The sequence below is a fragment of the Myotis brandtii genome, unplaced genomic scaffold (genome assembly GCF_000412655.1).
Source record: "Myotis brandtii unplaced genomic scaffold, ASM41265v1 scaffold383, whole genome shotgun sequence".
Taxonomy (NCBI): domain Eukaryota; kingdom Metazoa; phylum Chordata; class Mammalia; order Chiroptera; family Vespertilionidae; genus Myotis; species Myotis brandtii.
Window position 1 is genome coordinate 2,126,482 of NW_005364711.1, and position 12,340 is coordinate 2,138,821.

Consider the following 12,340-nt stretch of genomic DNA (forward strand, 5'->3'; position numbering starts at 1 on the left):
AAATCCTGACTCAGGACCAGTGGGTCTTCCTGCTACTCCTGTCACCCTTCTGGGTGCATAGAAATCAACCTGATTTCCTAATTTGGACACTGGGCTGCAGGAAGCTTCCTGAAGTTGCACAAGGCCCCATCTCCCTAGACACACCTCGCAGTCATTTCCAGCTCAGGGTGCAGTGAGGACTGGGTCTCCTCTGCTCTCAGAACTAACAAATATCATTGGGGTTTGGCTACACCCAGGACGGTGGCCTCAGGAGGTGGGGCCCACGCCCTTTTCTCTGAGTCCCACCAACATTTTGGTCTTTCTTCCCCCCTGACCAGGGGTTTTACTTCGTTGCTCCTCTTCATCTGTGTGCTCTCCAATCTTTGATCCAATCATAAATCCTGCCCAGTACCCTGAGGAGCCAGCCCTTCAAAACTCACAGAGCATGTGCCCCTCTGTTTTCTGAGGTCGCCCCTCTCTCTAGAGGCAATGAACACAAAATGGCTGGAAAGTTCAAGCTTTGGCTAATTTAAGTTGAATGTTCTTTCCCTAAAATGCAAATCACAAGGTGGCTAGGATCACAAAGTCTGTTTAGCATCGTACCCCTGGTACTTAGCGAATTGCCAGGCATCCTGCAGCAGTTTAGTACGTGTTTAAGTGAAGAAATGCAAAGGCAGGAGAGTGAAGCTGGGAACTAAGTCTTATGCATGCATTGAACACCTACTACGTGACAGGCACTGCCATAGGTCCTGAGGATATAACGGTGAGCAAGACACACGAATCCCTACCTTCATGGAGCTTACTCGCATTATTGCTCCTATTATTAAGGAAGACAATAAACAAAAGAAAGGTCATTACAAATAGACAAATAATGTAAAAAATAAACAGGGTGAAATGGTAAAAAACAAAACAAACCTGGTGACGGAGGAATGGGAATAGAGGATCCGAGCTATTAATCTGATTGCACTTTCCCTCAGACCCCTCCAACCCAGGAGTCAAACAACAAAAGTTAACAAAAGCAGGATTATTGAAATGTAAAAACCCTGTGAAGAGAGCAATTACAGAACAGCGTTTGGTATGGACATAATCATCATGCGGACAATGAGATGACACGTGGAGAGTTGTGGTGAAAACATCTTGGGTGTTTTATTTCCAAAGTGAGACTCCACAGGCCTCTTCCATGCAAAGTTCTTTTCATCTTCTCCAAAGTCACATGCCATAGAGCACGAAAGTTGTGTTAATGTCAGTTCAGTGCTTTCTGTCCTATACCGTGCGGAATTCAACACTGCATTTCACGTAGCTGGGAAAATACAAGCATCCCCTTTTGCCCTAGATAAAGAATAATATTTTCTCATTTTGCAGGCAGTGTATGAAAGTGTCATTCGACCCTGTATTTTTACAGCTGCTTTGCATTCACTATTGGAGAGGCCCTACAAACATATGTTTCTTTCTTTCATTTCGACTCAAAGGGTGTTATTATTTTGGAATTATTCAAATTTAAGAGAGTGATAAAGGGCGTCTCTTTAGGGGTTCCTACTAAACAAACCCCTAAGTTCTTATTCCTTTAAGGAAAAATAAAAAGTTTTGGAGGAAAAAAAAAAAGAAAAGGTTTTGGATTATGAGCTTCATATAGTAACTTCAAGTCCTTACATCTTGTCTGGCATTTAGCAGGTGCTCCGGAAATGGTGGCTGAGATGAACTGGTTTGGGAAGAGGCAGGGGATTATGATCCTCCTTGTACAGATGGGGAAACTGAGGCCCAAAGCACTTGTAGGTGTGTTTGTACTGTGCTTCGCACTTTACCACGGGCTTGCACCCAAGCGAGCTTGTTAAAAGTCGGTCCTCATGACTATCATATATATGACAGAGGGAAGGTAAATATTTCCGGGTAATGATGTGCTCGACATCCAGTGAGTTGGTTACTGCTGATTCCCCTCCACAGAGCGAATCAGTGTCTGTTGCTAAAGGACATCTAAACCTACTGTTGACAAAGTTCAGGTCCTCAGGCAACTTTGGAAAGAAAGCTACTCTTCTAAGCATAACAACAATCAGAAAGCTATTAGCAATCTTAGCACCAGAAAAAGCCCAGTAATGTAGAGAAAAGCAGCTCTCATACACTATTGGTGGTAGTGTGAATTGATCCTATTTTTATGAGGAAAATGTCTGAATAGCTACCAAAATCAAAATGAACCTATCTTTGACATAATTTACTTAATCAATGCATTCCCACTATAGACATATTGGCGCAAGAGAACATAGGTATGTGAGGAAAAGGATACAATAAATATAAGAATATGAACATAAGACTGTTCACTGTGACATTCATTGTTAGTAACAGAAAACTTAAGACAGCCTAAGGGCTCATCAATAGCTTGCTGGCTATACGCTCCACAAGGGTTATCTGGGTAGTGATACTTTATGCGGACGTTTGAAATATTACATCGGTTTATGTATTGACATGAAAAAAACAACAAAACGGACCATAGTATAGTAAGCCAGAGAAAAGCTGCTTTAACAGTTTTATTTCCTTTGAGTAAAAATACTCATCAAATATTAGTGACAGCTACACCTCTGGAAAGTGAGATGGGCTTTTTTTTTTTAAACTTTATTCAATTCCATCCTACTTGATTTTTCATAGAAATAGATTATTTTTAAAATTCAAGAATGTAAGAGAAGCTGTCCAATTCTGGCCACCTGAGAAGCTTTTTGCTTTTTACCCACCAGCAAGCAGCACCCAGGAAGTGGAAAGCACAGGCCAGACTGTTGCACAGCAGCTTCTGTTACCAGGCGTGCTTTGGGAACAAGTATTCTGATTAGTGAATGATTCTTACTCCCTTTCGAAGTGTAGTACCTAAAAATACAACATTGGGTAAGAATAGATACCTTGTTCTTATTCAGTCGGTACCTAATGCCCAGGACATTGAAAATGACTCCCTCCCCCCATTTTCCAGCCCCGGGTTCAATCATTCCACTGAGAGACAATCTTTAGCACTCCACCTCAATGGCTCATTGCTGCCAGAAATGGCCCAGCATCCTTACAGTAAGATAAAATAAGAGGTAAAGCATAATTAGCTGGTGGGCGACACCAGCAATAATGAGGTCAGTCTTGAACTCGGAGCGGAAGCGTCCAGGATGTCTCTTCTGACAGCAGAGAAGATTCTGGATGCCCTCTTCTCATCAGTGCCCCTCAAATGTGCCCGCGGGCAAGGGCACCCTAAGCAGGGCAGATCCTGTGCAGGAGCCAGGCCCTTTACTTTGGAAAAATGTGAGCTGCTACAAGAAGCCTGACGAAGCATCAAAAACAATGCTCCTACCAGGTGAGGGCCCGGGGGTGGAGGAGGGGGAAGGAGGAAGGGTTATGTGGGGCCACGTTTAGCTGAAGAGGTGCCTCCTGAATCTCTGCGGCCACCCGAGAGCACAGCGTGGAGCTCAGCTGCATCAACAGACCCAGGTGCCCTGCGTGCGCGGCTGTGACCTCCCGCTGCCGGGACAACGGGGTGCAAGGCAAAGGGCTGGGCAGAGGATCAGAAGACTTAGGTGTGCGCCTCAGTTCCAGGACAAGGTGCCTCGTTTCTCTGAACCACTATTTCCATAGCTGAAAAACAAGAATAGAAATCACCCACTGGCTCTGCCTCCTGGGTACGCTGGATGGTTTAAAGAAAACAGGGCCAGAAAAGCATTAGGTAAATGAGAAAGCCCCATATAAATGCAGGCTGTATTCAGTAGCCTGTGAGATAGTTGTTGGTGATAAAAAAAAAAAAAAAAAAAGCCCCAAAGGTTGCTTAAATCACTCTCCTAAGATACACATGTGAAAGGTTAGCGAATTACCAAATAAATGAAGTCTTTCACTATGTTCACATAATTGTCCAACATAAGTCCTAATTATAGAACTCACTGTATCAGATACTCCATAGAGAACTGTATATAAAATTATAAGGATCTAATTCTACATAAAAAAGTATACAAAATATAAATGTGCCATTATATATGACTTCAAAATATAGGACTAGATTATTCTTACAGAACTACTGTAGTGGCAACTGACCTTGTGAATGTATACCGTTATAGCAAAAGTTTTACAAAAGTAGCCTAAATCCAGCCTCCATCTCACAACTTTAATACGTAGTGTGTTCCTTCCTATTTTGGACATTGCGTCTGAGAGCCGTCCACGGCGCTCAGCTTCCTGCAGAAAACCATCAGCTCTTCTGGTCGGGGAGCTCCCGGGGGCAGTCCTCCTCGTTCTCCTCGGAGCAGGACAGGCTCAGCGCACTCGCCACGGGGTGGATCCAGGACGTGGTCTGTGTTACGTGACTTGAGGGGAACAAGGAACGCAGTTACAATCTGGAAGCTTGCCCCACCCATCCATGCAAGTACTCGGCCCAGTGACACCGCTTCGACCGACTGCAGTCCCTGGGATGGGAAGCAGGTGGGACCGGATCCAATCTTTGTAATGTCTTACATGTGTTTTAAGGTCCAACAAAAACCATGTCTGTTTTTCTCCGCTGGTCACAAGAATGGCAGGAGAGTGATTCGTCGTGGATTCCTTGCCTCTCCTTACCTGACCGTCACCAGCCACACGCTCTGTGTCTGCCTTGGGGCAGCCTCTCTGGACCCTCTTCCTTCCTCTCCTTCTCCGGCGCTACTGCCTGGGTCACTGAATGGCTTGTCTCTCTGCCTCTGTTCTAGTTCTTTTCTAATTCACGCTCCACTCCAGCCAAGCGGTCTTTCTAACGACAAATCCCTCACGGTTGCTCGCTTGCTAAAAATTCACTGCCAGCCAGTGCCTTCTGGCTCGGATATGCACTCTATCTTATGAAACGCTTTGTTTTTTACCTGCTTCACCAGGGCTTCCTTCTCTGCGACAGTCTTCCTCTCCCACTGGGTTAACCTAGGTGACTGAGTCTAAAGAACCACATCTTCCTCAGCTTCCTCCCATCAGTGCCCATCTCTACCTGTTATTATGCCGTAGGATAAAAGGTGTTTATTTTTAGGCCTTCTTACTGCACATGAAGCTCTTGGAGGGCGGGAATGGATTCTTTTCTCCAAGTTTACGGGGCCTAACGTGTTCTCAGAACAGATGACTAGTCTTTTCCGGAAGGTCACAAGCAGAGGTAGGGAAGGTCACAAGCAGAGGTAGGGAAGGGTGTACACAAGACGCAGGGCATGTTGGGGTGGTGGTGAAACATCACAGAGGGCACCCCTACCTGGTGGGTGGCATTTCTCAGCACTTGTAACCGACATACCTGCAGCTGGATGGGTGTCCTGAATCTACCGCTACTGGCACAATGCGTGAGTGCTAGACAGAAGCTTCTGGAATTAGGGCGATTTGTTTCTTTTCCTTGGATATTCTTTCTGGCCCTGGTTCACCCCACTGCCCTTATCCATCCTAGCTCAGTTTCCTCCACCCCAATCCTATCCAAACTCAACCTCAGAAGCAGCAGCAGGTCTTAGGGCAAGTCCTCCTGGGCTGGCACTTTGAGTATCAAATAGGATTGTGGTTCTGGACAGATCTCCTACATTACATAGTAACATTTCCCAAAGTGTGTCCCAAGGGTCTTTACGTGAGAAGAGAATTTTATGGTCAAATAAGTTTGAGATATGATGTAGTTAGGTAGGTTTCTTTACTCCCGGATTTCCCAGAACCTTAAATATACGCCTGTGTTCTCGGACTCTCCAAGAGTATGCAATCTTTCTCAAACCAGCGTGCCCTTACGAGCACACACAGGGCTAGTGTTCTACAGAACACGATCTGGGAATTGTCACAAAATGCACTTGCTTTACTGGCTGTCGATGACGGTAACTGCAAATGTTGGACTTAGTAGAAATGGTCACTTTCACTGTCATTACTGCATCTGGGTTGTTTTCAACTCTATACTCTAAATTCTATCCATATCCCCCTATAAAACTTGTTCAGCTTGTCTGTTTACATATTAAAAGTGCATTTTTCCATGGAAGAAGATCACTGATGGGTTCACGATTGGGTAGAAGAGTTTAGGCTGTTTAAGAATCAAGGTGAAGGTGGGAAGACCCAGACGTCGTCAGTTGCACAGCCGCTGACTGTGGGTAAGTGGTACAGGGACAGGTTCCTCTCTGGACAGGGATCCACATGACTGTTGTCTCAAGTGGTTGGATGGAACTTCTAATTCGGAGGCTGAATTACTATCGCAGCTGATACTGCACAGGTTAAGTCCATTGCAAGGCCTTTATAAAGCTGCAAAGCTGCCTAAACTGAAAGTGATTTCAAAGAAATACTAGTGAGTGTAACATAAGGGGGTGTGAATGCCACTGCAAGGGGAAATGAGGACGCATCGTCCATGTTTAGGGCTAAAGGCAACACTCTGATGAGACAGTTTTGCTAATTCTAAAATATTAAAATACTTTAATATTTATCAGCACATTTACAAAGAAGAGACTTTAAATGACTATAAATTCTCCCTCCCCTACAACGTCCTCTAACTGCCCTATGAAGCAGGTAAAATGGAAGCAATGACCTAAAAGGTAAGTCCAGGTGCATGCCTTCCTATTTGACTTAAAAAATTATATTCTCATGCTTTGAATATAAGTGCCCACATACAAACATTAAACTGACCATCTATCATAATAAAAGGGTAATATGCTAATTAGACTGGACATCTCTGGACGTCATTCCGGACGTCCTTCCTGACGAAGCAGGGGCTGGAGGAAAGCCAGCGGTCCGGGTGCCTGTGGGCGGCCCGAGGGAAGCCAGCCTGGGTCCTGGGTGCCGGAGGGAAGCCGGTGCCGGCAGCTGGGGGAAGGAAGGCCTACTCTTGCACAAATTTCGTGCATCAGGCCTCTAGTTTAAAATAAAAGCAAAATGTCTAAGAAAAAATGTTGGTATAGACTGAACAATATCTTAGGAAGTTCCATCAGAAAGCCATCCTTGCCAGTAACCTTCATTAAACACTTGTTAGCAATGAATCAATACCTTATATTACTCCAAATAAAAAACAATGCCATAAAATATTAATTAATTTTATACTCCCAGTACGCTCTCCTGTACATTTTATTTTATTTTTTAAAATATATATTTATTGACTTCAGAGAGGGAGAGAGAGACAGAAACATCAATGATGAGAGAGAGCCATTGATCGATTGCCTCCTGCACGTCCCACACCAGGGACTGAGCCCTCAACTGGGCATGTGCCCAGACCAGGAATCGAACTGTGACCTCCTGGTCCATAGGGCGACATTCAACCACTGAGCCACTGGCTGGACTCATCTGGACATTTTAAAAACACACACCTAAATACCAAAAATGCAATTACAACAGCTACTACTAGAAAAAAAATAAAACCTCAGCAGCAGAGAGAGTGCTCTGCGCATCAAGCACACTTTTCACCCAGGTCTTTTGTAAAGACCTCCAGAGCCAATGCCTCTGAATCAGGTGAGGCATGGACAGTGCCTGGCAGTGAGCACACATTCCCTTAATGACCGTGGCTCGCTTGGTGGATAACTAGGGCTTTCTGATTACTGTGAGAAAAGCTTGGAATTCTTCCTATGATGATGGAATGGGGCATCTGTGTGTTTACTGTTCAGTTTTTTATGTCCTAGTGAGCGCTGTATGATGAGCTCATCCCAGATCGACTGGCTTGGCCAGCATATGAGCATTCGAAATATTTGCTCCCTGGTTTATGTGCTTGGTAATTCGACTGAGAAGAGAGAAAATAAATCAGCCCTGTTGATGCTGTTTAATTAATAAAGACCCCGTGGTTCATAGAGTGAGATGCTGCTACTTAGTATGAAAAATGTAGAGGTCCGGAAAAGAGATGAGGCTGGCTGTGAAGTGAACATCTTCCCTTGGAACACGCAGTACCGCTGGCAAATGTGCCTGCAGAGAGTGCATCTGACCTGATTTGGGGAGCCATCAGCAGCCGTTCCGATATATTTGAAAATCTAAAAATGATCATACTACTTGCCTCTGAATGTTCGCCAAATCTGTTGTTGGAAAACATTAATATTAGATTTGGGAAGATGACTGTGTTGAGTTTTTTCTTTTCTATAATAATAGTGAATTGCAAGACATAATTTAGAGCTTATTAAAAAACAAAACAAAACCCTAACAGAACATGCTTTATTTTATTGGCAGAGAAATGCAAGTGAATTATTTAAATTTCATTATAATGACTCTCCTTGTGTTTCTTACCTTCTAGCATGCAAAATGCTTTCTTTCAAAAATTTAGGGCAGCATGTTAAGAGAAAAGTGGTTTAAAGATAAAAAGTCTACTCATTTTGTAGAAATTCATTCTTATAACTGTCTGTGATGAAAGAGGCCCTTTTGTTAATCTTCCATTGTAGATGGCACTATTTATATAACATTGTGAAGTTAACCAGATTGTAAGTATTATTTAATCATGTTTAAGATAAAGCTGCAGAAGCATGAGCCAAAGTAATTAACTTCCAATGTTCTTTTATTGGGGGAGGGGGGCACTATCTTTTTTTTTTTTAAATCATCACCCAAGGATATGTTTCGATTCATTTTAGAAAGAAAGGAAGGAAGGAAGGAAGGAAGGAATGGATATGTTTCTATTCATTTTAGAAAGAAAGGAAGGAAGGAAGGGAAGGAGGGAGGGAGGGAGCGAGGGAGGGACGGAGGGAGAGAGACATTGATGTTAGAGAGAAACATTCATTGGTTGCTTCCCATATGCACCCCAGCCAGGGACTGAACCTGCCACCCAGGTATGTGTCCTGACCAGGAGTCAAACCCACAACCTTTTGGTGTATGGGACAATGCTCCAACCAACTGAGCCACCCAGCCAGGGCAGGGGGTGAGCTAACTTAAGTATATAACATTCATATGAACTAGAACAGTGGTACTCAACCTTCTGGCCCTTTAAATACAGTTCCTCATGTTGTGACCCAACCATAAAATTATTTTCGTTGCTACTTCATAACTGTAATGTTGCTTCTGTTATGAATCGTAATGTAAATATCTGATATGCAGGATGGTCTTAGGCGACCCTTGTGAAAGGGTCGTTAGACCGCCAAAGGGGTTGCGACCCACAGGTTGAGAACCGCTGAACTAGAACATTAGAACAAATAAGTGAATATATGTTAATTCAATCTGCTTTTGCCACCAGTAACTTAAAAATACTAGAAAATTTTACTACTGGCCATAAACTGCAAGTACTAATGACAATAAAAGATTTATACTTTAAAAAATCCCAATTTAAAACAAATTAGCTTGTAAGAACAAAAAGCAAATCATGGCAATAAAATTATTAAAAAGTCAGCATGTAATCTTACAAGACAATGGTTATGAGAATGGCTATAGATTAATAATATGAAGTATCCATTCCAAACAGGTATAAGAGAAAATTACAGGTGGTTTATTCCCACTGATATATAGACTTCCCTCTTACATAATTTTGAAAATATACCGTTAAAATCAAAATGATATTTCTCAGAACACGCTGAGCATTATGTACTTAGGAATTTGAAAATCCAGCGAGGCTCTGATCAAGTATTAGCAGGACCCCATCCAAATCTTCGAAGTTTTGAAAACAAATTTTATTTTTATTATATATTTATGGCACTTTCTATAAAAAAAATACATATCTTTTGAAAATTCAAAAATCCAATTACAGTCATGTACTGCCTAACTGGGAATATGTTGAGAGAACCGCGTCGTTAGAAGTTTTGTCGCTACGCAAACATCACAGAGTACACGTACACAAACCTGGACAACACAGCCTACTACACACCTAGGCTGTATGGGATAGCGCACTGCCCCTAGGCTACAAGCCTGTACAGCAGGTTACTGTACAAAACAACACGAGATTAAATCAAGCACAGAGAAAATGGTGTAATCAGGAGACATGGTAAACAAGAGACATAGGAGGCTGCTACCACAGTAACATAGCATTGTTGTAGAGCAAACTTACTTTTTTTGGAAGTAGAAAGGATAAGAATAATGATTAAAAGTATAGTGAGTACACAAACAAGTAACATTTTTTACACCAGCATCACAGCAGACCTGGGAGTAATGTTTTGTGCTACGACACTACAACAGCTACATCGCTAGGTGAGAGGAATTTCTGGCTCCATTATAGGCTTAAGGGATCACCGTCATACATGTGGTGCGGCACTGACCTGAACTTTGTTATACTGCACGTGACCTTAACTTAAAATCTTTAGGTCTCAGATATCAAATTATATTACAAGAATCTAAAAGTACAGTAAAATACTACTTATGTATAATAATGTAAAACAATTGCTATCTTATTAGACTTGCAAAATTAGAACAATGAAAATTCCTAAAAAATATGGAAATATCAATTATATTTTTTAAATATATACAGAGGCTTAAATCGTTGGCAATTTTGTACAGAAGCAAAACATGCCAGGTCCAAAACAATTGCTATCTTATTAGACTTGCAAAATTAGAACAATGAAAAGAAAATTCCTAAAAATATGGAAATATCAATTATATTTTTCAAATATATACAAAGGCCTAAATTGTTGGCAATTTTGTACAGAAGCAAAACATGCCAGGTCCAAAGCTGATGCAATTAATTTTTCAAAGAAAGAAAGTGCACTATAGTCACAGATTACAGTTCTGGTAACTCTTAAAAATTGCTACTGTTTTCAATCATGTTAGGACAAAAAATACAGAAGAACTCAAAGAACATGTCCTAGTGACACTGATACCTACACACTGGACTATTATACACTAATAAACACATTATACAGACTTTTGTAGTTGGTGTATTTGTTACGTACTGTAGAGCTGTAACCTGGAGGCAGCTGCCCAGGCAGAGACTACATTTCCCAGCTCCCACTACAGCCTCATGTAAGCATGTGACTAGTTCCACCAATGCAAGGTAAGAGAATTGATGTTTGTCTCCGGGCCAGGGATTACAAACTGAATGCAGAGGACACTGAGACGCTAGGGAATGGTAGAGCCATGAGCTAGAAGGTGCTAAGCCTTCAAAAGCACCATCCAAACTAAAAATAAGCCATCCTTCAAGCAAGAATCCCTGCACTGACTGGTATGTGAGCTTTAAGACCCTGCAAAGCAGGACTATTGCAGACCTGGTTTGAAGTCCCAGGTGGCCCATGTACCTACTAACTTGACTCAAAGAACATGTCCTAGTGACACTGATACCTACACACTGGACTATTATACACTAATAAACACATTATACAGACTTTTGTAGTTGGTGTATTTGTTACGTACTGTAGAGCTGTAACATGGAGGCAGCTGCCCAGGCAGAGATTACATTTCCCAGGTCCCACTACAGCCTCATGTAAGCACGTGACTAGTTCCCACCAATGCAAGGTAAGAGAACTGATATTTGTCTCTGGGCCAGGGGTTACAAACTGAATGCAGAGGACACTGAGACAGCTAGGGAATGGTAGAGCCCTGAGCTAGAAGGTGCTGAGCCTTCAAAAGCACCATCCAAACTAAAAATAAGCCATCCTTCAAGCAAGAATCCCTGCACTGACTGGTATGTGAGCTTTAAGACCCTGCAAAGCAGGACTATTGCAGACCTGGTTTGAAGTCCCAGGTGGCCCATGTACCTACTAACTTGGTTACGGGCATGTCTCTGGAAAAGCTACTGGAACTCTGAGTCTCGGTTTCCTAATCTAGAAAACATAGAATACCTGCTTCAATAGTGTGTGAAGAGAGAACATATATAAATCCCCCAGTTCCATGCCTGATGCATTCTCGGTTCACCATCACTCTCTCCCCTCCACCTCTAACTCCCTGTATTAGTTTTCTATTGGTGTAGCAACATATTATCAAAAACTTGGTTAAAACAACACAAATTTACTGGCTTACAGTTCTGCAGCTCAGAAGTCCAGCATGGGTCTCAACCGGGTTAAAATGAAGGTACTGGCCAGGATACATTCTTGTCTGGGGGAGAGGGGTCCACAACATTCCCATACTTTTCCAGCTTTTCAAGACCACCCACACTCCATGGCTTATGGCCCCATCTTCAAAGCCAGCAACATAGCATATCTTTGACTCTGCTCTCACTGTCCCATCTCTTTCTCTGACTCTCTCCTCTGCCTCCCTCTTCCACTCTTAAAGGAAGCAAGTAATTAGATTGGACCCACCTGGATAATCTAGGAGACGCTCCCTAGTTTAAGGTCAGCCAATTCGCAACCTTAATTCCACCTGCAACCTTGATGCCCCTTTACTCATGCATCCAAAGGTTCTGGGGATTAGCACATGGACATCACTGGAGAGCCATTATTCTGTTTGCCACGCTCCCCGTCCCTTCAGCTGTTTCTTCCACTAAAGACTAGAGCCCAAGGGTAAAGGCCTGGGTTTGAATTAATTCTTGCAATTTGCTGAAAACTTGTAAATGTATAAACATAAAGACTATATGCTACAT

General features: G+C 42.6%; 1 protein-coding gene across 1 annotated transcript in view; it reads right to left on the reverse strand.

Annotated features, from left to right (window-relative positions):
• Positions 1 to 1,106: 1,106 nt before the first annotated feature.
• Positions 1,107 to 12,340, reverse strand: part of STXBP4 (syntaxin binding protein 4) — a 106,648-nt gene continuing 95,414 nt past the window's right edge. The window contains exon 14 of the mRNA XM_005872552.2: positions 1,107 to 4,289. Coding sequence (XP_005872614.1) covers positions 4,175 to 4,289 — 115 coding nt within the window. The 3' untranslated portion in view covers positions 1,107 to 4,174. The remainder of the gene's footprint in view (positions 4,290 to 12,340) is intronic.